General features: G+C 40.6%; 4 protein-coding genes across 7 annotated transcripts in view; 3 read left to right on the top strand and 1 right to left on the bottom strand.

Moving 5' to 3' along the window:
• The first annotated feature begins 252 nt into the window (after window positions 1-252).
• Window positions 253-3,768, top strand: LOC124635186 (ras-related protein Rab-10). 3 transcript variants are annotated; one of them, XM_047171001.1, is made up of 5 exons: window positions 253-483; window positions 673-872; window positions 1,593-1,682; window positions 2,422-2,616; window positions 2,655-3,768. In XM_047171001.1, the coding sequence occupies exons 1-4, from the start codon at window positions 357-359 to the stop codon at window positions 2,614-2,616; spliced, it is 612 nt and encodes a 203-aa protein (XP_047026957.1). In that variant the 5' UTR covers window positions 253-356; the 3' UTR covers window positions 2,655-3,768. The 3 variants fall into 3 exon arrangements, with proteins under 3 accessions (XP_047026957.1, XP_047026958.1, XP_047026956.1); XM_047171002.1 differs by having other exon boundaries at window positions 2,422-2,635; window positions 2,674-3,768; XM_047171000.1 differs by having other exon boundaries at window positions 2,422-3,768.
• A 1,565-nt stretch (window positions 3,769-5,333) lies between these two features.
• Window positions 5,334-9,089, top strand: LOC124635206. Of its 2 annotated transcripts, none has more exons than XM_047171028.1 (3): window positions 5,334-5,682; window positions 7,680-7,954; window positions 8,076-9,089. In XM_047171028.1, exons 1-3 carry the CDS (start codon window positions 5,622-5,624, stop codon window positions 8,955-8,957), a joined length of 1,218 nt encoding a protein of 405 aa, XP_047026984.1. In that variant the 5' UTR covers window positions 5,334-5,621; the 3' UTR covers window positions 8,958-9,089. The 2 variants fall into 2 exon arrangements, with proteins under 2 accessions (XP_047026984.1, XP_047026985.1); XM_047171029.1 differs by lacking the exon at window positions 5,334-5,682 and adding an exon at window positions 7,063-7,593.
• Window positions 9,059-12,584, bottom strand: LOC124635207 (proteasome subunit alpha type-6-like). The gene is made up of 5 exons (XM_047171031.1): window positions 12,398-12,584; window positions 11,874-12,050; window positions 9,669-9,824; window positions 9,319-9,592; window positions 9,059-9,179 (listed from the first exon to the last, which is right to left on the bottom strand). The coding sequence occupies exons 1-5, from the start codon at window positions 12,471-12,473 to the stop codon at window positions 9,122-9,124; spliced, it is 741 nt and encodes a 246-aa protein (XP_047026987.1). The 5' UTR covers window positions 12,474-12,584; the 3' UTR covers window positions 9,059-9,121.
• Window positions 12,585-15,497: 2,913 nt separating this feature from the next.
• LOC124634909 overlaps window positions 15,498-27,723 on the top strand; it is a 29,158-nt gene continuing 16,932 nt past the window's right edge. Inside the window, exons 1-2 of the mRNA XM_047170583.1 lie at window positions 15,498-15,839; window positions 17,143-17,387. Of these exons, the coding sequence (XP_047026539.1) occupies window positions 15,686-15,839; window positions 17,143-17,387 (399 nt within the window). The 5' untranslated portion in view covers window positions 15,498-15,685. The remainder of the gene's footprint in view (window positions 15,840-17,142; window positions 17,388-27,723) is intronic.

Raw genomic sequence — 27,723 nt, 5'->3', positions numbered from 1 at the left:
GAAGTGTGTATTCTTCTTCGCTTTTCTCCGGGTTCCGGCGGCGGTTCTTCACCGCCACTATGCACACTCATTCTTGGTTGTTTTAACTACTTACTATGCTGACTTTTAAGGTATTTTATCAATAGTTTTTTATTCAGAAACTTATAAAACAAATTTGCCGCCTTGTTTGACTTCCCGCCAAAAAGTCCATCTTTATCCGTACAAAGTAAATGTTGCTAGGCACGAAAACTTTTAGTGACATCATTAATTATTGATAAGGCAATTCTCATAAACTAGTGTCACGTCCTAAGGTCGGGTCGAATGATTTTGGATTAATTTCTAGTTTTTCCATTTCTTGTACTGTAAAATATACCAAAATGGCTAAGAAAACTTACGACTTGTTGTTCAAATTACTCCTTATTGGTGACTCTGGTGTAGGGAAAACATGTATATTGTTCAGATTTTCGGACAACCACTTCACGACGACGTTTATATCTACAATCGGTATGAGCCACCTTTGTATTTTTATATTTCAGCGTAGTACCTCCCTCGCCTTGAAAAAAGCTGTATATTTTTACAACACGCTTACATTATGTTTCTTGTGAAATAACGAACTATACTCATGTTCAAAATAAAATAGGTTTATAATTAGTGTTCCAGTCCGTAACTAACATTGCTTTTGTAAAATTAAAGGAATCGACTTTAAAATAAAGACTGTGGAGCTGCGCGGTAAGAAGATAAAGCTTCAGATATGGGACACAGCGGGTCAGGAGAGATTCCACACCATCACCACGTCGTACTACCGCGGCGCGATGGGCATCATGCTGGTGTACGACATCACCAACGAGAAAACATTTGACGACATTGTCAAGTGGCTACGGAATATAGACGAGGTGAGCGCCGCCCTATCATATACACTATGGGTAAAGGGATTCTTATTTATTTTAGTATCATCATCAGGGTTCAAGTTTTCGTTGTGCTGTGTGTCCCATTCATGTCAATTAGTTCAATAGCTCATAAAACCTGTGATTAGGAAATAGGATGTAGTTTTATAATCTACATCAATTTATATTAGACTGTTAGAATAATATTAGACAGCAGCCGCGTTGTCTTTCAGCATTGTTGCTGGTTTGCAGTAGCAGAAACAAAATTAAAAACACTAAACACACCTACTACACATACCTACCACTACTACTACTACCTACCAAGGTACTAGACATAGCTGTCTGAGAACAAAATGGTCAGTGTTTCTAACTGTACCTTGTCAATGAACTAGTTTCCCAAACAATAAATAAGCAGTTTTAAAGGCAAAATTGACACCATATAATTTTTGTCATCTCTTTTTTAGATAAATTGGACGTTTGAGTATTGAGCAACACCTATACTCACAATTATCTGTTACACCTTCTTCTCATTAACTTATTTAGCATTTTTTCAACATCCCAGACATATCAGGATTTTGAAACTACGTAAAAAAAAACTTATTACATTACATACCAAATACAAATAAATATAATTTTAACAACATATTGAGTATGCTTAATGTGATGTGCATTTAGTGCATGGTTCACATTGAGGAGCAACAGTGAAGCAATGCATGTATTCTGTTGCAGCATGCCAACGAAGATGTGGAGAAGATGATCCTTGGCAACAAGTGCGACATGGAGGAGAAGCGCGTGGTCAGCAAGGAGCGAGGGGAGGCGGTCAGTACACCACATACTTTACTATAAAACAACTCTTGGTTATGTCTTAGTTGCTAGCTGTGGAAACAACAATCAAGCACTTAAACTGTTGATAGTTAATGTAATTCATTTACATTAGATATATACTATTATACCAATATCCTTGTATTTTATAACTGAGTTTCCTGAATATAATAATATGAATAATGTCACTTAACACAACACATTATTTACAATACAATGTGTTATGTCTCTCATTGTTATCTTTCTATTCTTGATGGTCTTAGAAAGCTGATTTAACTATATCTTCTTGAGGACCTTCTGCCTTTTTAGAAACACAGTTTTGAAATTAGAATGACTATTTGTATTTGTAGTTTGAGAATCAAAGAATTATTCTGTTTATGTTTGTGATTATCTAAACGAGTAGTGTCACATCAACAACAGCTCTTGATGATTGTTTAGCAGCTGGATACACCAACTTGTTAGCGCTCGGTAAAAACCGCCATTAATTAGATACGCGCCCGCCCGGCTGTATCGACGGGCATCGAGCGCCTCGAGCCCGTGACTCACGCGCAGATAACACTCATCGACTATTCCAAATATGTATTTACTGCAGTGTTGATGTTAAAATGAACAAAACTGCCCTTTGTGCCTTATATAAGTTGTTTTTTTAATATACAATCATAGAAATCAAAATTGTTCTGTGTCCGTTTGTGGCGTATGGTATTATTATTGTACCGTGTACGGGTGGTGTGTGCAGATAGCGCGCGAGCACGGCATCCGCTTCATGGAGACGTCGGCGAAGGCGAATATCAACATCGACCGCGCGTTCTCGGAGCTGGCGGAGGCCATCCTGGACAAGACGTCGGGGCGCGAGGCCGACGCCGACCACGCGCGCATCGCCGTCGAGCGCCGGCCGTCGCGCGCGCCGCCCGCCCGCGCCTGCTGCTCCTAGGCCGCGCTGCTGCTCCCAGGCCGCGCTGCTGCTCCCAGGCCGCGCTGCTGCTGTCAGGCCGCGCTGCTGCTGCCAGCCCGACCGCCGCGCCTGCTGCTGCTGGGCCGCGAACGCGCTGCACACTTTACACTGCTTGTCCTAAAGAATGAGCTCACTTACTGTACATAGCACTTGTTCATCATTTACCTTTTCAAATTCTTCGTTATCGTAATCATAGCTCCGGTCGTTTCTTTTTTTATAAAACATGTATTCGAGTTTCAGATAGTATAGTCGCCCATGATATGTCTAGTCGCTAGTCGGGTGCAACTGAAGAAGCTGGTTCCGGACAATGGACGTTACGAATCTATAGTATTTGGTCTGAAGTAATGTCACATGTTTAATTTAATTATTCCTCGCTTAGGAGTGTCTTTTTATACTTAAATGTTTAGAGTGTAAATGGTATAGTAATTAAAGTTAAGCCACAAACATTCAGCCGCATCTCATATCGTAATGGTTGAATGATAGGGAATTTAAATAATTCTCGATAACAGCAACGCACACCAACAGAACGCTTTTCATACACATTATAAATGCCAATGTATTGCACCAGTTGTCGAAGCGACGAACAAGGCAACGCAAAGCGACACTGTTAAACTACTACATATTTTGTATTTAGTGTGGGCTCGTCGCCAATGTGTCGTAGCTGAGCAGGCGGAGGAGCTTCACCGAGCGCTGGTGCCTCGCGCCGGCAACTGGCGCTCTACAGTTCGTTAGCAATAGTTCAGACAGTGAAGTTTTTCATAGCATGTAGATGAACTAACTCATAAAGTTTATGTAATGTTCATGTTTGTCGCCGACATCGGGATGTGCAAGCATTCTGCCGGCAGACTGTTGCTTACTGCACTAGTGCGGCAGTGGCTGCGTCTGCTGCACACATGCCGGAGCCCGAGGGTGCGCCAGACAATTTTGCTAAAACATTAGCGTTCTAGCAGAATTGTACTACGGTTATAGTTAATTATTTAAGTAATTATACTCTATGGTTATGTACGTTGATGAAATTAAAAAAAAAAAACTATTTTATCGTACGGTGTATGTGTCTCGTCGGTTTTTACCTGCTTTTATAAATAAACATCGGCATTGTATATTATGTTTATATTAAATTACTTATCATAACTTGTGGTCTTTTATTTACTGTCGTTACCTACAAAAGTTTCAAGTTATGCACTTGGCCTACACCTGCGTAAATCCTTGACAAAGCTCACTTCTTTGTTTGCATAAGTAAGGGTCGATTAATGCTACATACTACAAACTGAACATAACAAATTCAACCACGGCGTAACGCACACTCTACTTCGGAGATTTTAAAAAGAAGGGCGCGTCGGAATTCGCGCGTCTGCGCGCGAACTACACAAATTGGTGTGCGCGCATTCTCGTGTATTCACGCGCCCACTAGCGAACCAACGCGACAACTGGCAAGTGATTCAATAGCTCTGGGGCCCCATTCTCCTAATTTTACTTGAGCAACATACGATTCACGTTAGACTGCGACTGCGATCCAATCCCGACTCGATTACGATTGAAACGTATGTGGCATTCTGCAATTTTTTTCTTGGAAATAAACGTTTTTATCCTTTTCTGTCATTCAATAATGAATCATTTTTGTCTGCAAATGATTAACTATTGCAATATGATTGTAGAGCAAACTACCGTATAGACCAAAATCACCAAAATAGCAGACCAATCGAATGTCGTTGGAATACGATTGGTCTTATATTAGTAGCAGAATGCCCGATATGGTTAAAACTGGGGCCCGATTCTCCTAATTTTACTTAAGCGACATACGATTCACGTTCGACTCGATTCGACTGATATCCGATCCCGACTCGATTACGATTGAAGCGTATGTGGCATTCCGCAATTTTTTCTTTGAAATAAACGTTTTTATCCTTTTCTGTCATTCAATAATGAATCATTTTGTCTGCAAATGATTTACGATTGCAAAATGATTGTACAGCAAACTACCGTATAGACCAAAATTACCAAAATAGCAGACCAATCGCACACCAATCAAATGTCAATCGAATACGATTGGTCTTTTATTAGTAGCAAAATGCCCGTTATGGTTAAAACTGCTATTGCGATCATATTGCGATTCGATTTCTATTCGATTTTGACATTATTAACTTAGGAGAATCGGGCCCCTGCTGTTGATGCCCATTACTACAAGTAATGCGCGCGTATTCCGGCGAATACGCGCGCATTCGTGCGGTTTCGCTTTAGTTGTAAACAATTTGACGCTTCGATGCGCTTCGACTCTGCGCTAGTATAAATCGACCCTAATACTATTCTTGAGCCTTTATTTAATTCTGTTATGGTGAAAACCCGTAGCTAATTACATCTTATGGCCAAGTCGTTTTATTACTCTTAGAATTTATTATTATAACTAATTGAAAATGGATACTCCATTGTGAACAGGGGCCCGATTCTCCTAAGTTAATAATGTCAAAATCGAATCGCAATATGATCGCAATAGCAGTTTTAACCATATCGGGCATTCTGATATTAATAAATCGTATTCGATTGACATTTGATTGGTGTGCGATTGGTCTGCTATTTTGGTGATTTTGGTCTATAGGTACGGTAGTTTGCTGTACAATCATTTTGCAATCGTAAATCATTTGCAGACAAAATGATTCATTATTGAATGACAGAAAAGGATAAAAACGTTTATTTCAAAGAAAAAATAGCGGAATGCCACATACGCTTCAATCGTAATCGATTCGGCATTGGATCTCAGTCGAATCGAGTCGAACGTGAATCGTATGTTGCTTAAGTAAAATTAGGAGAATCGGGCCCCAGAAGAAGTTGCACTAAGAGTTTATTATTTTTACAGCAATTCTAATTCGGGCCCTTAAAAGAATACAAATGTATTTAAAGAGAGTAGTTGACTGGTCAAACAATGAAGCAATCAGCTGCGGTTATCGTCCGGGGTCGCGCGATAGCCGCGGCTGCCCTCACTCGCCGCCATGCCGCCCCTGCAGCTTCTCTTGTTTGTTCTCTGCTTCAAACAGGCTCTATTCACTGACCGTAAGTACATACACGTTCACTAAACAATCTTAATTATTAATGTCCATCAGGATTGAGGAGCCACTTTTTGTATCTTAATGAAATTTTGTACTTATTTAGTAGTAAGTTAAAAAGTATTGTAGGCTCAATCTTGGAATTTGTAGTATAATAGTTCAAAAGTTATATGAACACAAAGGTGGCTCCTCAATCTAAATATTTGGACTGAGGAGCCACGTTGGAACACAGAAAGTATACAATGTACATTCTTGAAAATTTTGTATGATTTAGTAGTAATTGAGCGCAATGAGTACTAAAAATTTAATTCCAGTACCTTTAATATTTAAGAAGATACAATACTTTTAATGTGGCACCTTAACCCATACAATGAAAGTGTGAATTCCCATGAATCGTAAGTGGCAAATTCAAATTACACCCCATAAACATCTAGTAGTAAGTGTGTCTAAATTTGTAGTACATAAACAAAGTAGTAAAACTGAGTGAATTTTGTAAAAAAACGTATTTTAAGTAGCTCCTCAATCCTGACGTTTCTGAAATGAGAAAATGCTTGAGTTACCCGAAATCGGAATGGAATAAAAAAAATAAAGACACTAACATTTAGTATAAATTTCTACTAAATATACATGCACAAATGAAATTTGTATGTATTCAATATCTGATAAAAAATCATCTTTTCCATATTCCTTAGGACGTCGCCATTAAGGGTGACCATGTAATATGAATAAAAATCAGGATAAATAGGTAGTTCTCAGCTTTGCCGCCAATTTTTTTTAAACCTCTGTAGGCAAACACATTTATGGCTATTCCGCCTCTTGAATGAAAAAATATTATTGGGTAAATACAAAAGTATTAATAAAGTACCTATTTAATAAACTTGCTTTGTCATTCAACATTGCTGGAGTGGAGTAATGTTCCAAATTCAAAAAACGCGCCTGTTTTTTTTTGCCCTTTATAGGGCAGGCTAAAGTGTTACGACCATACTGCCTAGTATTTGTTTATGTACTACAAATTCAGACACACTTACTATATAGTAAATGTTTATGGGGTGTAATTTGAATTTGCCACTTCCGATTCATGGGAATTCACACTTTCATTGTATGGGTTAAGGTGCCACATTAAAAGTATTGTATCTTCTTAAATATTAAAGGTACTGGAATTAAATTTTTAGTACTCATTGCGCTCAATTACTACTAAATCATACAAAATTTTCAAGAATGTACATCGTATACTTTCTGTGTTCGAACGTGGCTCCTCAGTCCAAATACTTAGATTGAGGAGCCACCTTTGTGTTCATATAACTTTTGAACTATTATACTACAAATTCCAAGATTGAGCCTACAATACTTTTTAACTTACTACTAAATAAGTACAAAATTTCATTAACATACAAAAAGTGGCTCCTCAATCCTGATGGACATAATTATTATACTATTACATTAAACAAAGTAAACATGTAGGTAGGTACCTAATTTATTTAACTCGGATGCTGTTGACGATAATGGTCAATGTTCTTCTTCTACTTGACCTCATTGTATCGACCTTAGTATCGACTGTTCTTTGTCTTCATCTTTAAGTTCATAATAATATTTGAAAAACGTGAAGCGCAGCATATTTTAATAATCTGTGCTGTAATCTGGGTAGGTATAAATAATTGAGAATTATTATATAATCTGTGATTATATGCCCTTTCATATTTTTGCATGCTGAATTTGAGGCGAGATATGAAGAAACATAATTGTATTTTAAGACCTAGTATAATTGAAACCATATTTCAAGAAAATAAATTATATTCTATTCCGATGGCAAAAATCCGGTGCAGGATGAACTAGCATCACTTTATGATGTTAGGTAGGATTGATCAAGTACTTTATTGCATGATGATTTTAGGTACTCATATAAGCCTATCCACAGAGGGTAAGTGTTAACATAGTGAGGTACTCTGAGGTGTTAGCCTAGTCTTTGGGTCAGTAGTTGTAAAAGTGTGCGATTGCAATCGTCAGCGGAATGCGTGATCGAGCTGCAGTGCGCGGAGTGCGTGCCGGAGCACATGCCGCAGGTGACGTCACCCCGCGCGGCGGCCGGCACCGTGCGCGTGCCGCCCGGCGCCGAGCTGGCGCTGTCCTGCGCGCCCGGCGCCTTCCTCGCCTACCCGCTGCAGCGCCAGCTCGCCGCGCGCTGCGAGGCGGGCCGCTACCGCGTGCTGCACGACGCCGCGCTGCGACACATCCTCGACCTCGGCTGCCAGGAGAGCATCTTTGAGGACGTGCTGCATCAGGTGATACGCGACCACTTCATTATATTCATAGCTAGCTCCGCATTCTTGTTCATATGATTTCCTTTCAGAATGTTACAATCCGTCCTCTTTTTAAGCAATATTCCGCAATTCGTGTTTGAAGGTTGACCACTGCGGAAACCTGCAGGGGCGAGCGTACCTGATGCGGCAGGCGAGCCCCGGGGCGGCGCAGCACCTGGTCGAGCTGTGCTTCGACGCGGACCGCGGCGTGGCGACGCGCCTGCACATGAGCACCGCGGCGCTGGCCACGCGGCCGCACAGCGACTCGGCCGCGCCGCTCAGCCTGCTCGGCAACTTCAACCACATGTTCGACGCCAGCACGCGCCACGCCGCCGAGCGCCTGTACTCGGACGACGAGCGCCTCACGCGGCGCCTGCACGAGCTGCTCAAACACGACCACTTCTCCTTCGCCGAGCAGCGCCTCACCTCCGCGCAGCTGCTGAGCGGCCGCTACTTCGAGGAGCCGTACGCGCGCGCCGCGGACTTCGTGTCCAACCGCGTGGCCGTGTGGCGCAGCGTGGCGGCCGGCAACCTGCGCCACCTGCAGCGCGACGTGGCGCGGCTGCTGCGGCGCGGCGCGGCGCGGGCGCTGCACGTGCACGCGGGCACGCGCGGCGTGCTGGCGCTGCGCGCGGGCCCGGGCCGGGCGCCGCTGCTGCTGAGCGCCGGCCGCTTCCCCGTGCCGCGCTACGTGTGGACCGTGGTGCACGACGCGCGAGCCCACAGGGCGGTGGCGCTGGTGCTGCTCAACGACCCGTTCGTGGCCGTGAGCGAGATCCGCGACGCGGTGTTCTGCGAGAGCGCGTGCGGCCGGCTGGCGTGGCTGCAGGAGCTGCTCCGGAACCGCAACTACGAGGCGCCGCTGTACGGGCTCGTGTTCTGCTGCAGCCTGCAAGAGTTCAGCGCCGCCGTCAGCGAGCTGCCCGCCGACCTCGTGCGCGTGCCGCCCGGGGATGACGGCTTACTCACTGACTTGTTGGATTAGTTTATTGTTGAAAAAATGCACTTATCACTAGACAGCTTAAGTCAATAATATTATAGCTACACACTATTTCCTGACATAGATTGTAAGAAAAACCAGAAGAGTCGTTTATTAAATACTTTATTTAAAAAATTATTTAGAGATTTTAAATGTTAACAAAAACGCCTTCAATCCTTCTCGGCAATCGCGGTGAGGTGTCTGTCGATCTCGTTTTCAGCCAACACTCTGAAAATAAACAAAATATTCTGTAATTTTCATCAGGAGGCACATACATTTTCACTATATGAAAATCTAACCAAACCGAACAGATTAAAAGCTGATTATGGAATATAATGAGTGGTAAATAGTTGAGCTACAATGATACCTGAACTGTGGGTCATCCTTAGTGACGAGGCCGACCTCGATCTCGGAGGACTTGAAGTCGACGGAGAGAACCTGCGACAGGCAGGAGATGGCGAGTTGCACCACGTCGTCGGCGCTCAGGTCGGAGCGCTTCTTCAGCTTCTTTTCCAGGTAGGCGTTGGCGTCGGTGGCCTTGGCGCCCGCCGCCACCGCCTTGTACGAGCAGTAGTAGCCCGACGGGTCCGTCTTGTACACGCACGGGCCGCTCTCCTCGTCGAACGCCACCAGCATCATGCCTGCAACGCCAACTGGTGCTTGCAACGCCGCCCACCACAACTCAACAAGCCTACTGTTTTGGCAATAACTACTCACTGCAGCCGAGCGGTCGCATCTCAGCATTCTGCGTGTAGACCTGCGAGATGTCTGCGATGCGGCGGCACAGGATGTGCACGGGGATCTCGGTGCCGTACTTGTACTGCCAGTTGGCGGCCTCGTAGCGCGCCCGCTGCACCTGCGACCGGCTGTCCGCTGCTCAAACAACCAACAAGCATGTCATTAAAATAAAGCCCTTCCAGTGAGAATTCGATACAACTTTGCCAATACATATTTTCCAGTCCTAAGTCAGTTTTGGGAAATTATCAAATCTCCTGCTGTGAGTGCAACTGAGACCCATTATGATGCTACTTAAACCCTTCCTTTATATGCCAGTGTCAGGGTAACTCTAGCGAATAATCCCAGTGTACACTTCCCTTTGTATAATATACACATACCACATGAGAAATGTATAAATAGGGCTTCTAGCTAGCAGCAAGTCTGCTAGTCACTTGCCTTCAATATGCAGCTGGAACTTGTCACATAAAACAACATTTATTTTTGCCAAGCACAACAATCCCACTTTTAATTACTCCATTCATAAATACATTAATCCATAAACATTAAGGTAGATGTTACAATGAGGTGTATGAAATTCAATCATAAAATGTTAACATCACATTGATAGTGAATTATTCACACTTATTATATCTCTCCAAGTCATTTCCAATCTTTGTTTAGGTATGAATGTTACATTGATGCAATAGTTTTCTAATAAAGAATTACAAAAGATAAAAACAATATATCAGGTGTGTCATACTTAATGACATTAAATCCTATTGAATTGTAAAAAAATAACCTAATCCGTTCAGTGGTTTACCCACAGGAGTCATTTTTCGTTTCCATAATTAACAACATCATGTGTAAAGCAGAGATAAAGCTAGGAGTATAATAGTTATTTGTTATACAAGAGTGCAAAGTTGCTTTTTAACCGCGGGCTCAATTTTGATGACCGAGCAAGCGAAGGATTCTAAAATTGAAACGCGAGCGTACCGATGCTTCAATAATTAGAATCATGAGCGATAGTGAGGGAATCAAAAGAGCACAAGGTGAAAAAATCTTTGCACTCGAGTGCAACACGTAACTTTTCATCCCACCTCATCGAGGAAATGTCTAAACAAAAAAAAATGGCACCCATGGCAAATTAAAAAGATGTACCTATTAAAATGTATTTATGCTAAAACTCAGTTTAAACCTTATTACGTTTTAAAACTCGACCTCAAAACAATAAAAAATAATAATTTCATCCCACTTCATCGAGGAAATTACTATATAAATGTATAAAAACAAAATGGCGCGCACATAAGGTGTATCAAATTAAAAAGACTTACCTATTAAAGTTAATTTATTTGAAAACTCAGTTTTAAAATGAAACGAGGTTAAAAATCTATATAAAAACAATAATAAAAATTACTTAATTAATTGAATAATTATTTTAAGCAGTATTTTATTTGTTTAATATGTATTTGTTTGAAAAGTCTTATCAACATTGTCACAAATGGAATATTGCACACGATGTTCTAAATTCAAATCACTTTGCCACTCTAGAGGATAAAAACGGCTTTTGCGCTCAGATATCAAAGGGTAAAACTACTCTTTCCAAGATGGTGGGATGAAAAATGTTTTATCCAGTTGACAGCTGCCAGTTTTCAAGAGAGCAATTTAGGGGGCAGTTACAGTTTTTTGTTGATTATAATGACTGATATCTTATATATGGTGTTCTAATTCTTGCACATTTTTATTTATTTACTTTGTTTGAAAAATGCATTTTTTAATGTTTAAGTATTTTATTTTTTTCTTTGTGCTAATGTATATATATCCATGTAAATTAATGTGATTAGGTAAGACACACTTTGTATAAAGCGAGAGTGCAGCTGCTGGAGTTGCACCATAATGCCAACTTCAAGGCGTTCGTGGTGCGAGTGCCGATGTGTTTCCTGCACCTCGTGTTGGACGAGAACTTCTGCCACAGGACGTGGTGTTCCGTCGCTTCCGCGGACAAGTGCCACAGGACCGCACAGTGACATGGTGCATAAGTGAAGTGCCACTAACATAGTTTTAAGTTTTTATTTACTAACAATTTTGTATAACATATGTATGCTAGTTTTAAGGTATTTATCTATGGGCCTTTGATGCCTGATAATAAAGATGATTTGATTTGACAAATGGATAGTTTTGCCTATTCAGTGTCGAATGATAACCTACCAATCATGCCTGTCATGACGGCACCGATGCGTTTGGTAAGTGGGAACAGATGTGTCACTGAGGCGGGATCGAGAAGGCGGTCAGGCACCTTGCGCTGCGCAGCCACCACGGCCGCGTCCGCGCCACGCAGCGCCACCGACGTCAGCCCACCCTGGTTGATCGCCTTCAACGCATACTCTGGAAATTATTAAATTGTGAACTTCACAAATAGTTGTATAAGTTTTTGTTGTGTTTTCCAGGCACAAGAAAGATAGTGTCAGTGCACGGTAAAGGGTGAGTAAAAGGCTCAGGACTTAGGTCAGTGGGTCGTCTTAGGATTTTCAGTGTTTCCATGACTCGCTGTTAAGTTGAAAACAATATTGTATTAGGTATGCCGTATTTTATTTTAAAATTATTTTCATTGTGAACACTATCAACAAGCAAAATCAGTGAAAACTAAACCAATGATGCAGCTTAAACAATGTAGTTATTAACATTCTTGGTTACCGCTCCTTGCAAGTCATTCCGTTAAAAGTACAACTTACCGACTTGGTACAGTCTGCCCTCAGGAGAAAAGATAGTAATATGACGGTCAAATCCTGCGCTACTTTCTCGTGCCATTGTTTATGAATTTATGTTAGAAAAATAACAGAACTGTTTTGTCCACGAAAATACTACACTTCCTTTGATCAATGACAGCCGCTCCAATTATTATCATAGACAACAAACTTGAAATTTCAATTGTCATCACACCATAGACATAATATTAGTAAACAGGACTGCGCACATAAACCCAAAAAACGAGCCGAATGAAACAGTTAGGGTCAATTCCCACTGAAAGAGCAGCGGCCGGCAGCGGCCGTAAGAGCACCGAAAATGTAAGAGCGCGGCGCGGTGCGGCGCCGCGCTTGCGCTCAATCCCTTGCAATTACGGCCGCTGCCGGCCGCTGCCGGCCGCTGCTCTTTCAGTGGGAATTGACCCTTAGTACGGAGGCTGTCTGTCCCTTTCTAATAGGGTGACTATGAGATTAAGCTATGTGAGACAAATCCGAATTTGCTAAGATTATTAAACGCAGATTGGTATTGAAGTTTTAACTTACGCAGTTTGTGACCTTAAGATACTTATAAAGGCTTTTAATAATTAGCGGGAATTAGCAGTATAAAAGCAGGAAGATTCGAAGTGAAGACTGTTTTTTTTTTATTTCTACTTCATATATAGACTGCTGAGCCATTTATGTCGCCTTTCTTCATTTTTTGGGAAGCTATAACAATAGTACAACAGTTTTAAGATCCATCACCCATATCTTCACTCATTACAAGAATTCATGGGCACCCTAGTTGTTTGGTTTACGAAAATGTTATTATTAGCTAACCTGTGGAACGATATATTGCAACCACCATAGGATTCACTTTTACACGTATAAACGCAACACTTTTTCACCATTTAAATAGTTTAAATTGATTTAATACTAAAAATATAAACAAAATTTTAAATGCTGATTACGCGCCAAGAATGATAAGGGTTACCGCTAGAAAAAAAAAACAAAATAAAAATTTATGTTGTTTATGTTTTAAGAATAATAATTTATATAAATAATTTATTCGTATAATAAATTAATGCGATTTTAATTAATTTGTTGACTTACAATTGTTAAAATAAGATAAAATATATGTGATTCAATTGTTTTTTTGGGAAGACAAAACTGTTGATCACAACATTTTTTTATGCTGGCAAGGTGTTAGAAAGAGACAATCGGCCTCCGTTCTAACTATCCCTATCGGCTCGGATTTGCCTCTGTGTATTATGCAACAAATTTAGTACCTTATTGCGTTGGAATAGAGTTCATTTTCGTAAATATATATTTTGAGCGTGCGCAATCTTGTTTATTATATTCATAGACATAATATTAGTAAACAGGACTGCGCACATAAACCCAAAAAACGAGCCGAGTGAAACAGTTAGTACGGAGGCTGTCTGTCCCTTTCTAATAGGGTGACTATGAGATTAAGCTATGTGAGACAAATCCGAATTTGCTAAGATTATTAAACACAGATTAGTATTGAAGTTTTAACTTACGCAGTTTGTGACCTTAAGATACTAATAAAGGCTTTTAATAATTAGCGGAAATTAGCAGTATAAAAGCAGGAAGATTCGAAGTGAAGACTGTTTTTTTTGTATTTCTACTTCATATATAGACTGCTGAGCCATTTATGTCGCCTTTCTTCATTTTTTGGGAAGCTATAACAATAGTACAACAGTTTTAAAATCCATTACCCATATTTTGACCCGTTACAAGAATTCATGGGCACCCTAGTTGTTTGGTTTACGAAAATGTTATTATTAGCTAACCTGTGGAACGATATATTGCAACCACCATAGGATTCACTTTTGCAAGTAGAAACGCAACACTTTTTCACCATTTTAATAGTTTAAATTGATTTAATACAAAAAAATATAAACAAAATTTTAAATGCTGATTACGCACCAAGAATGTTCAGGGTTACCGCTAGAAAATAAAAAAAAGCAAAATAAAAATTTATGTTGTTTATGTTTTAATAATAAATACGAATAAATTAATGCGATTGTTATTAATTTGTTGACTTACAATTGTGAAAATAAGATAAAAATATAAGTGATTCAATTGTTTTTGGGAAGACAAAACTTTTGATCACAACATTTTTTTATGCTGGCAAGGTGTTAGAAAGAGACAAACAGTCTCCGTTCGAACTATCCCTCTCGGCTCGGATTTGCCTCTGTGTATTATGCAACCAATTTAGTACCTTATTGCGTCAGAATAGAGTTCATTTTCGTAAATATATATTTTGAGCGTGCGCAATCTTGTTTAGTAATATTATATCTATGCATCACACAGACAAATAACGAAACTATAATAAAATAAAATGGTTTGTCGATGGATGCAAAGAAGTATGGAGCATGGGAGAGACAGAGTAGAGAGTAGTCAGGAACATCCATAGACGTATTAGCCCGGACGCACGCATTCGGTTTCAATTAGCATTAGCAGACACGTCCATTCGGAACAGGACTACCTTGATTTCCGTATGTGTGCGGCGCGCGGCGGCCGAACCAAATTGTTCGCGAGCGCTACGTTCAGTATGACGTCATTAGTTTTTTTTTTGCGTTCTGAGTACCCGAACGCAAAAAAACGGAGAACATTTCAAACCGAATGTCAGGTTTTTTTCCATCCGGAAAAAGTAAGAACGTGTGCGCTCTTGTGAACATTTTGTACGAAAAAAGAGCATTTCGATTTCCGAATCTGAATTCCTGATCAGGAAACCGAATCCGGAAACCGAATGTATGCGCCCAGGCTTATAGTAAATATCAAACCGTATTCACAAAAAAAATGAAGCTGAAATCAATGGCTGAAATCAACTTTATACCATGACTACGGTAGGGTGTCCATAGCTGGTGCCAAATAGTTTACAGTTTTTTGTGATAGTTAATAGCGAACTATCGTGTGGAGTTACGAAACCACCTCCACTCCAAAATTCTTGGCAGCCACCAACATACCTTTGCTTCCTAACTAGCACTCACTGACCTCTATATTTTATTAAGTATAAAGGTATAAGTTAAGTAAATAGTCTATGCCTTTGCTGATGACTCTATTCTCTTTGATTGTCTATGATTAGTTGTTGTCAGTGGGGCGAGCGTGGAGGTCGTGTGATTTGAATTTCATTTCGATTTATTTTCTGCAAGCCCATTTCCTAAAAGTTGTTATTTTTTAAATAAACCGATAAAACCTAGTTTGCATATTTAAATTTAATAATTAGCTATATCGTTGTCATTTAATAATCGCCACTTTTTTACCGTCAATATGCAAGAGACCGTTACAAACGCTAACGAAAGAAAATCCTTGTTTTCTTCGTTTTTGGAGGTTCTGGAGATTCGAGAGAAACAGGCTCAAGCAGACAGGCAGTTGCAGGAAGAAAAGTATCTGAGAAGGACCCAGAGAATCTACGATTTTCACGGTAAATGGCTTGCGCCAATTATCATTTATCTTGAGTAATACAACTGCTTGTTTTGAATGTTAATCGCCTATTTTATATTATATAGTATAATTACCAATCAGATTTATAAGTTCCTATAAACATGATTTATATATTGAAGCTCATAACATGTTAATAGCAGCTATATATATAAAAAAATATATATAAAAAAAGGAAGTCAAAACGTTATTAATTTATAATTCTTATTAATTTAAGTATCAGATGCTTAATAATAATAGTTTTATCAAAAGGAGTTTTCAATTTCATTAAAAGCAACATTGTGAAGCCAAGAAACATTGTGGACATTTCCTATACAGTTGTAATAAACCCCAAATATTGTACTGAGCTTTTGTTAAGTCAGATTTAATTGTTGTTAATGTTGTAGCTGTTGGTGCTCCTATACATCCTACTTCCTACTACTATTATAAATATGAGTTTGTGAGAATGTATAGATGTATGTTTGTTATTCTTTCATCCAAAAACGGCTGGACAGATTTGGTTGAAATTTGGTATATAGATAGGTGACACCCTGGATTAAAACATAGGCTAATTGTTATGAACACACCAGGCGGGGAAGCCGCAAGCAGAAGTATATAAATAATTTCAAACGGCTTATAATGAAATGTTACAGTCTGTGAGGTGACTACCTTCTGAACTTTAATAGGGCTTTGAGCATTACATTCTGAATAAAAAAATATTTGTGATACAGGTAAACATTTCAGGAAAAATAAATGAGGATTAACATTTTAGCTTGCCATCTCCATTGCAATGATTTTATGTACTTTGATTATTTCATATTAGTCTCCTCTTTCATTAAAGTTTTAGGGAGTTGTTTTTTAATAGCAGTACTATTTGTTGTAAGAGAAGAGTATGAAAGTGACCTTTTTTATTATCCTCTCTCAACTTATGCAACTGCTGCATCCAACCATTATCAAGTAAATTCTGTTTCAAAAGTAATTATTTGATACAGTAACCAATTAGATTAACAGTATTTCATATTTTTGAGAAAACTCTGTAATAAGGTACATATACTTTAATTTTATTTAATTAATTTAATATTTGATAACTGTTATTCTATAACAATAATAATCTGCATGAAATAAATGATTCATAGTGTTCTTTTTGAGATGAATGATTAAACATGAATTACTTAAATAGCATATTTAGGCAAAAAAACATGTATTTACCGAAAAGTCAGGTGGTGATGGTAACAGTATAGTAGGTATCTAGAGTGGTGTGTGTATGCAGGTGTGGGTCAGGTAGCATGAGACTGTGCGTGTTGCAGAGCGGCAGCGGCGCGAGGCGGCGGAGCTGCGGCGCTGCCTGGACTACGTGTCGCAGCACGCGCACGTGCTGGAGAGCGTGCTGCGCGGCGCCGGCGCGGCCGACGCGCCGCTCAGCGCCTGCCTGCTGCGCCAGGCCGCCGCGCTGCAGCGCTGCATGGCGCAGTGCGTCGCCAACGCCAGCCGCATCCGACACCTGCTCGCCGCCACGCACCAGCCGCAGATGGACACCATGCTCGCCAAAATGGTAAGTATTCAACCCATAGCTCGTTCATTCATTACTCATCACAAACTGAACAATCATAATAATAATAATGACGTCCGAGCCGATTGTTGCCGATGGCGGCTGTTCTCATATCAGGAGAGTAGCCAGCTACGCAGGTCATGTTATAGTGCACGAGCACCTGCCCGGATAGGAGAACTCTCTATTTCTTCACTCTCACTCTCTCTAGCCCGATGAGAAGGCAATCCAACGCGACCGGAGAGAGATCAGTGGTAGGACCGATATTAATGTGGTCTCTGATGCACAGGTGTATCTATCACCACCTTCCAGACTTCGGGCTGCTTTTTAGGGTTCCGTACCCAGAGGGTAAACCGGGACCCTATTGTTTTCGCTTCTCTGTCCGTCCGTCCGTCCGTCTGTCACCAGGCTGTATTTCATGAACCGTGATAGTTAGAGAGTTGAAATTTTCACAGATGATGTATTTCTGTTGCCCCAAATATTTTGGGGGGCTCCCATAAAACAAAATCTAAACAATGGTACGGAACCCTTCGTGCGCGATTCCGACTCGCACTTTTCCGTTTTTTTTTTAAGTTTCTTAAACCCACAAGGCAATTTCGGACCGACCCGGGAATCAATGACCACTAGCCCAACGCAGTACATACCTATATGTATATCCTGTGCAGCTGACTGATCTCCTTATGTGAAAACAGCTGCCGTGGCTGACCATTATCATTATTTGTTTTGATTCAGGGCTACTTCCCACTGCCAGGTTATTAACTATTTGATATTTAATGTAAAAAGAGTGAGATGAAACCGTAATAATAACGTGGTAAATTATGCACCACATGTGATTTCACCAAAAAACCCTTATGAGATACAAAAAACTTTTTTTTGTATTATGGTATTCCAAGTTACATAATATTGACACAAGAGGTTTGCCTGGTTCTCGAGGAATAATTACAATGCACAAGCACACTTTGAATCGTAGTTGCTGGTATTTTTTTTTTAGATATATCTTAACAGTAGCGATCATAAAGAGAGCACACACTTCACGTTTGACGCAATTGGCACAAGCGGCTCGAACATGTAAATATTTACTTATCAGAACATTTCACAATTCCATCCTCGGCTAATATAATGGACGTGGTGAGGTCTGATCAATTGTGCAACAGCTCTCTTATCATTCGTAGGTGAGTTGTTTACAGCGAGTTATTTGTGTGTTGTATATATCGGTGCAGCTTCTTCCAGTGCGCTTTGCTGCAATCTTTAGCAAACATCTCGATTGTGTGCTTATATCATCGCCGTCAGGTTAACGAAGCTCTGCGGTATGACGCTATCGTGTTGCGTTGTCGCTGCGTGCGGCCTGTGCTATGCCAGTTTACGATAAACACACAATGACATCTTTTTATACAGGTCATAACATGTGGAAGTCTCATTTCCTTCTTTCCATTTTACATCAATAACTACAAAGTTACGTTACACTATTCAGATGCCCCCTGTGTATAAACGAGTTGTGTATAAACGTGAGCCACAGTTGGTCTTCGCAACGCTGATGTTTATCGTTGTGCCACAATTATTGCTACATATGTCCAGAACCAAACGAGGTGTAAACTCATCAAGTCCGCATGACGCCTCTTAATCCTAATGATCTGTTTAGAGAGTAGGTCAATCACTTGCGATAGCGTCGATATCTCACCGACATCTATTCGCTGTTTGGTGCGATAAGATACGACATGTAGGTCATGCGTGTGAATTAGACAAAATATTGAATATCAGCACCGCGTCGTGTGGTAACGAGCCTGTCGGCTCCGCGTGCGACGCGCATTGTGTCCGAGGTGTTGACTGCGACCTGGTTCTCATGCCCGCGATTGTTCCGCTGTATCCTTCGACACGTGCAACACGGCACTGAAGCAACCAGTAACAACGCTGCTGATGTCGCTGCAAATATGTATATTACACGATGATGAGGACTGGTCAAGCCAACGAATCAATATCTCTAGGCAGTCGGCAGTCGTAGACATTGAACCATTGGCATTTGCAGTATCCGGCGTTTTAGGGGCTGTCTTTTGTATATGTGACGTTCAAAAAGTGCTGATTTTCAGCCTACTTTGAATGACTTTTGATTTTTTTTTTTATCACAAATAAAAGTTTCCAAGAAGAAACTAGCATGTAATTCTGTAAAAATGAACGCGATATAACCGGACTCTACGCGGTCCAAGCCACGGGCGGAAGCTAGTACCACAATATTCGGCATATAAGTTGTTACAAAGAGCGAGCGCGGCGGGCTGCGGCGGCGGCTCTCATCTCATGAAATATTCAGGGCGCCATAGACGGCGTTACGGATCCGCCCGATGCTGGCAGCTACTGCTCTACCACGTGAACCACTGTGCGTCCTGTTATTTATAACTTAATTACTGTTATTTTAACGTCAGTTTTTGTGAATAGTATTCACCTCGCAATTCGTGAGGGTACTTACATACACCAAATTGTTTCCGCGTCTACCAAGGACCGACAAGATTTAATTCACAGAAAACGCGTAATTGTGTGTACACGCCCTACATACATTTGTTACACTACATACATTGTTTACACTCGATTAAGCATTCCATTTTTCGATATAAATTAATTTCTTCAATTTATATTTGAATTACACTCTTCCCGGGTGTTGCAAAAGCTCAACATGAAGTCGGATCATCATTAAATTAAGCTGATCACGGACAATAAATTGTATTAAATAAGAAATTGTCAACGTCAAAATTATATGATCGGATACAATAGCATCCGTTCCTATTTCAGTCATTTCGTGATGTGATAATATTTCGTTATCCGCAGATCACTCGCGCCCAGACAAAAAAAAACCATCTAGGTTTCAAGCTATACGACTGAATTGCTGAAGGAATTCAGTAAGATAGCTTTACAGGAATTCATTTGAATAGCCGACTTGAGAGTCATCGTACCTCGCCCTAATTTCAAAACTTGCAATTCGATATCCTAATAAAAGGCTAAAAACACACGCACACGCACAGCGCAAGCGCATAAAAATCACATAATAGCCTTCGTCAAAAATGGAAATCGTAAATGGATAGTCCATTTACGATTTCCATATTTCTAACACTGAAAATCAGGCCAGAAGCTCCTTCAAGCACCTTCGATATATATATTTGCTTTTGACTTACAGAACAACCATATTTTACTGGACTGTGCGACACAAGGGAGAGCACATATTTATAGCGACTTGCGATACTATATGCTCGTCAGTCATTGCGTGCTGCTAACAAGTGCATGAGCCGCTCAACTCTTACGATGATTAATATCTATCGTCATTTAGATGGAGTCGTAGATTTTATTGTCTTTTGTAGCAAATATTTGACACCAGTCGACCCAACACAGCTATTGTCTCATGCTACTTTTTATACCGTCTCATGATTTGTTATTGCCTAAGTATCTGGGGGCACGGTAGTGCCCCAGCCAAGTCTCGAGCAAAACGGGCACGGCCGTACCATCTTTTCTCGAAGCGATTCGCGGCTGTTTCGCCCCCCCCCTATATCTTCGACGTGGACAAAGCTAGGAGTTTAGGTTTTCGGTGAATAATAGTAGGCATTAGAACAAGCTTAAGTTCGAAATTAAATTAATAGTTTGAATTAATAGTTTAGGAGTTACGGTCGATCAAAGTTACACCATTTTGTCACTCACTGACTCACTGACAGATCATCAAAAATCTAAGGTACTTCTAGCAGACTTAGAAACTTCAAATTTTGCGCCAAGATAGGTCATTAGCCACATATAAAGGAAAAGTTATAAAAACATTAAAAAATAATATGCCATAGAAAACAATTTTATATTTGCGGTTTGGCAAGAACATTATGTATGGATTTTGACTGCATTGTTAACTTTGTTCGTTGTTTAAGTACCTATTCAATTGGATGAATACATACATAGAATGTCATCCTCCGAGCCTTTTCCCAAACTATGTTGGGGTCGGCTTCCAGTCTAACCGGATTCAGCTGAGTACCAGTGCTTTACAAGAAGCGACTGCCTATCTGACCTCCTCAACCCAGTTACCCGGGCAACCCGATACCCCTTGGTTAGACTGGTGTCAGACTTACTGGCTTCTGACTACCCGTAACGACTGCCAAGGATGTTCAATGACAGCCGGGACCTACAGTTTAACGTGCCATCCGAAACACAGTCATTGGTGTCTAAGATATACTTAGAAAGTACATACAAACTTAGAAAAGTTGCATTGGTACTTGCCTGACCTGGAATCGAACCCGCGCCCTCATACTCGAGAGGTTGGTTCTTTGCCCACTAGGCCACCACGACTTCTATGTATGAATACATACATAGAATAGAAAAGAATAATATAAATGTAATACATAGACTATCATTAATACAAATTAATACATAAAGTTCATAATTCATTAAATTAATAAAGCTAAAACTCCATTGTATTGCGATAAATATTGTATGCGCGCTTGATAGATGGCGTTGTACCTGTCTGAATCGCGCTTCATTAAATGGTTTCGTTACAAAGCGCAGTCTAAGTAGTACTTCAAAATAATTCGATAATTTTCATTTGATAGCGCCTTCTGTCTATGAAAAACCATTTCGAAACTAAAAAATATTGTAGTGATAATAATTGATATTCGGAAAACTTTAAGTGTTATTTAGTTTAGTTTAGTTATAGTTTGTAAGTTAGTAGATATATATTTATTTAGTTAGTTATTTGTTAGTTAGTTTAGTTCTATTTAGTTTGTTAGTTATTTATTATACACATATATATATAAGTTTAAGCCCTATTAATATATTGTTATAGTAGTAATCTATACATATAATAAATTTTTAAATATAGTGTAATGGAACGTGAAATATTGTACATAAATGGCGACCTTTGTCCACACAGTTACTCCATAGTATCAGATCTTCAGGTAGATGAAAATACTTCTGATTCTCCTAGCTCGACCCAAGCTAGTGAAAAAGTAGCTAGTGAAAAAGTAGTATCAAAGCTCAGGAGACAGCAATAGCTGAATATAATTGACTCCGAAGTATATATCGCCCAGACTTGTCTACCTTAGAAGTAACGAAGCCTCAGAGAAGAAACAAAAGAGATAGAGATAGAGAATGGGTTCTAAGCAAAGCAGTAGCCGAAGTCCAAGAAATTATGAGGTCACCTAAAAAAAAGAAAGAAAAACACTTACAAAAAATAAATGAGATCCCACCAAAAACATTAAATGTAAAAAAATGCCAAGTCTCTCGATGCAGCCTTTCCATCGTAAAAAGTTTTGAGATCTCATAGAAGCCAAGTCCTATTCAAAATATTTTGTAGTTATAAATCATAATATAACATTTAGTAATTGTATCAATAGTTTTCTTTATATTATAATTATAGTGACTTGGCAATGAGCACAAGAAGAAACAAATAAAACGGCATATTTGGAGGAATTGAAAGTTATACACACCGCATGCGTAAACATTAATATCACAAAATTAATTTTCTTTTGGTTTATCCGTGTCGTCCCAACCGAATTTCGGCAACGGCAGTCAGTCTTAGTGTACTCTCGATTCATTTACTTTCATAAAGCGATGGCCCGTAAGGTATTCTTAATTTATTGTATTGGAGCATGTAGTCGGTAGTGACCATCATGATTCACACATAACAAATAATCTGATCACTGGTCTCGTCAGTAACATTTGCACATAATTCCAGGCAGCAAGCAGCTTTTAATTTGTGCTCATTGCCAAGTCACTATAATTATAATATAAAGAAAACTATTGATACAATTACTAAATGTTGATTTATAACTACAAAGGGCCTTACTACAAAAACTTTAAAACCTGTTTTACACTTGTCTAATAAAATTTTGGCTGCAAAATGAACCATATGTCAACGTCATAATTTGACATTTTTTTAGACAAGGCATAAACTGACGTTTAAAAGGATTTCTCGCCACAGAGTGTCTTTGGTTAGCACGTGTGCCTAGAATTTTCAGCTGTTTTAAGTGTTTTGGTGAACTTTTGTGACTTAGTTTTGTGTTTGTGTGTTGTCCTTGTGTTTGTCTCCAGTGGTGTACTGTTATTTCGGTAACTAACAACTTTTTTACAAGCATAATGGATCAAAATAAACCCCCCGATCCCGATCCTCCCGACATCTCTGCATATGCTCCACTTTCCCCGAACTATCCGCTATCCCAACTCGCTGATGTTGCTTGCAGCATCGCGGACTCCCAGACCCCATCAACCTCGAATACCAGAAAACGCTCCGGAGATGATGCCAACATTGGCGTGTCAACCCCGCCATCCAAACAACAAAGAAACCTAGTTGGCCGCAGCAGGTACTCTGCTACTGATAAGGCACCTTTTATCGTTCATGTCTCTCGATTGGAGCCCCAGCCTAACGCCGGTACCTCTCTTCACCCTGTTACATTCGGAATATTCCTACAAAAACATAGCATTACTAACGTTGTCCGAGATGGTGTTAAAAAAGTTGGTAGGAACCGTGTATCTGTAGAGTTCAAATCCCCTCAGGATGCAAACTCATTCATTATCAACAGCATTTTACACAAGAACCGCTATGTTGCCTCTATCCCCACTTTTAATATAACTCGGATGGGAGTTGTGACTGGTGTTCCCACTGATTTAAATGAAGAGGAAGTCCAAAAGTACTTACAGGTCCCTTCAGGTTGTGGTGAAATCCTGAAAGTTCGTCGCATAAACAGGAAAGTAGTTATTGATGGAGTGACTGAATTCAAGGCAACAGAGACATGTGTACTTACATTTGATGGCCAAGTATTACCTCAAAGAGTATTTTGCTGTTACACCTCCCTTCCAGTTCAGCAATATGTTTATCCCACCATCCAGTGCCGTAAGTGCTGCAGGTTTGGTCATGTGGAACTAGTGTGTCGGTCCAAGCCTCGCTGCAGTAAGTGCGGCCATGATCACCCTGGTGATGGTTGCAGCACTTCTGAGGCGGAGGCATTCTGTGTGCTCTGCTCAGGGAATCATTTTGCAAATAGCAAATCATGCCCGGAGTTGGGTAGACAGAAGGCCATTAAGACGGTTATGGCTGAGAAGTCCCTTTCATATGCTGAAGCTAGCAAATCTGTCCCACTTCCTTCTCGCAATTATGCTAATGCTGCAAAAGCTATTCCCGCCCCCACTCAGTCATACCGCAAAACTGTTTTCCTTAAGCCAAAGACCCATGCCCCTCTATCTCCCTCTTATGATAAAGCTGCCCATCAGCAGATTATTAACTCCCCTGCACCTTCACAGCCTGATGGCTGCGCTCTGAATAACCCATTCATTGATATAGTTCGGCCATTCAGAGAATGCGTTCCTGACACGTCGCGATTGAACTGACGACGTAACTACATTCATTGATTATTGATATAATAATGTTGTTTTAATGCTCCTCAATTGTTAAAACGGTAAACAACCAGCAAAAATATTTTTATCGTAACTGCAACGCCATTGCAAAGTTACGTCGTCAGTTCAATCGCGACGTGTCAGGAACGCATTCTCTGAATGGCCGAACTATAATAATGTTTCCTCAATAATAGATATTCTTATTAAACTTCTATCTACAATTCTATCCACCAATAATACCCAATTACCGTCCAACGTTGCCTACCAACTAACTAACCTTTTATTAAATATTAGAAATGGCGCCTCGCCAAGTATTCCTTCAATGGAATGTGAGGAGCGTGTGGCATAAAAAGCACGACCTCATATTCCTCCTCAACAAATTCAAGCCTCTGGCTTGCTCTGTAGCTGAGACTTGGCTCACCCCGAGTCTCAGTTTTAATATGCCACTATTTAATATTCTCAGATGTGACAGATCTGATGGCTATGGAGGGTCGGCTCTCCTTGTTAATAATCGTGTTCCCCTTTCCACCTTGACTCTTCCGGTTCTGGATGGTGATATGAATATAGTTGCGTGTAAAATTGAGGGTATCACTGTTTTATCAGTGTATATTTCCCATCCTCAGCGTAGGTTTTTAACCACCATTAGGGACATTTTGAATAACATAGTGGGACCTGTGCTCGTCATGGGTGATTTCAACTGTCACCACTTTAGATGGGGCTCCAATCGTTGTGATTCGTTTGGGGAAGGTTTAGTAGAAATCTTGGATGATTTAGACCTTTGCATCTTAAATGATGGTAGTCCTACTCGTAGATCCCTTCCAGGACAGCAAAAGAGTTGTGTAGACCTCACATTCTGTTCAGTAGAGTTGGCGGCATCAATTCATTGGGAATGTACTACTCTGACGCATGGTAGCGACCATTACCCCATTGTTGTAACTTTAATTAATAAAACTTATTTAGAGAAAACGTCTCCTCCACTATTGAAGTACAACTTGTCCAAACCTGATTGGTCGAGGTTTGCATCTTTACTGGAGGAGAAAATTAGTGTGCTTCCAAATTTAACTTCAAGTTTCCAAGATTCTTCTGGTCACTGCCATGCTAAGAGCTGTTACGATGGCTTTATCTCGGCCATTACCTCAAGCGCAGACTCTACATTTCCGTTGCGTAACTGTGCCAGAAATAAAATCCCGTCACCCCCGTGGTGGGATCAAGAATGCACATCGGTTATTAAAGAAAGAAAAGAGACCGAAAAACAGTACAATGATGCGATGAATAGCGACAATCTTATACGGTACAGACGAGTGTTAGCTCAATCTCGGCGGCTTCTTCGCAAGAAGAAACGTCGCGGTTGGGTTAAGTTTTGCACTTCTCTATCCCCTTCCACTCCCATTTCAGCAGTTTGGAAGAGCATTAATCGTTTCAGGCGAGGCTGCTCCCCATCTATCTCTTCCCCTATCTCGAGAGAAACTGCTGAATCCTTTTTCGACAAAATTGCTCCAGCCTATGTTCCTTCTTCCTCAGAACTTCTGCTCCCGTCTGTAAATATTGTGGATGATCCTATGAATGAACCATTTTCGTTGGAGGAACTTGATGCGGTATTACGTCATGTTAGGGATTCCGCCCCTGGCATAGACGGCATACCGTACTCATTTGCAGTTCATTTTGGTTTTGAAGCAAAAAAATATTTTTTAGGAATAATAAATTATTGCTATCAATTTGGTTGGGTTCCTGAACAGTGGAAAGCTCAGATAGTAATTCCCCTTTTGAAGCCCGGCAAGACTGCTGATGATCCGAATGGCCTTAGACCAATTGCTTTGTCCTCAGTGTTGGCCAAGATATTGGAACATTTAATTAAAAACAGACTTGAGTGGTTGGTGGAGTCTAGGGATCTACTGCCGAGTAGTCAGTTTGGCTTTAGAAAGGGGCTTAGCACCATGGACAGTGTGGCAATTTTGGTTACTGATATCCGTACAGCCTTTTCCAAAAATGAATCCGCTGTAGCCACTTTCCTTGACATCTCTTCCGCATACGACAGCGTCCTTCTTCCTGTTCTCAGGCAAAAATTGCAACAGCTGAGGATTCCGGGTAAGATGGTACAATGTATATGCGCACTCCTCATGTCTCGCTCTTTGATGCTCAGAGTGCAGGGGGAGGTATTTGAGGTGAGACAGACGTGGAAGGGCCTTCCCCAAGGCTCAGTTCTAAGCCCTCTACTATACAACCTGTATACAGCAGACATTGGCTCCTGCCTTAATTCTGACTGCCACCTTTTACAGTACGCTGACGATCTAGTGTTGTATGTAGTAAATCCATCTATTACGGACGCTGCCTCATCTCTCTGTCTCTCCCTGGACTCTCTGCACACATGGCTTTTGGACCATGGTCTCTCGTTATCCGCCCCAAAAAGCTCGGTAGTGATTTTTTCCCGAAAACTACTGATCCCTCAGGTCTCAGTTAACATTCAAGGACAAGATATCCCCATAGGCAACAAAACAAAATTTTTAGGCGTTTTCTTAGACTCAAAATTATCCGGGATTCACCACTTTAATTACTTGATCAAAAGATGCGAAAGAGCAATCTCCATCTTGAAAGCTCTCGCTGGTGTCTGGTGGGGGGCCCACCCCTTCACTATGAAACTGGTCTACAACGCCTTAGTCCGTAGTATCCTGGACTATGGGTCACACCTGGTGATTCCAAGCAACAAAGGTGCCTTGGCCGGTTTAGATAGGATTCAGTCTCAAAGCCTTCGAATCATCTCAGGTTGCATGAAGTCGTCGCCTATTAACGCCTTGCAGGTCGAATGCGCTGAACCCCCCCTAGCCCTAAGACGTCAGTACCTCGCTTCCCGTTTCCTATCCAGGGTTATACCCAAGTCATCTCACCCCCTCATCCCAAAACTCAGAGAGCTTGACACTCTTTGTCACAGCTCCAAATATTGGGAACACAAAGAAATTCCCCTATTCCTAAAAGCATATCGGTTTTTTCAAAATTTAGAATC

Source organism: Helicoverpa zea, chromosome 12 (assembly GCF_022581195.2).
Source record: "Helicoverpa zea isolate HzStark_Cry1AcR chromosome 12, ilHelZeax1.1, whole genome shotgun sequence".
Classification (NCBI taxonomy): Eukaryota; Metazoa; Arthropoda; class Insecta; order Lepidoptera; family Noctuidae; genus Helicoverpa; species Helicoverpa zea.
The sequence above is the reverse complement of the archived record's forward strand: the minus strand, read 5'-3'. Positions and strand labels throughout refer to the sequence as shown.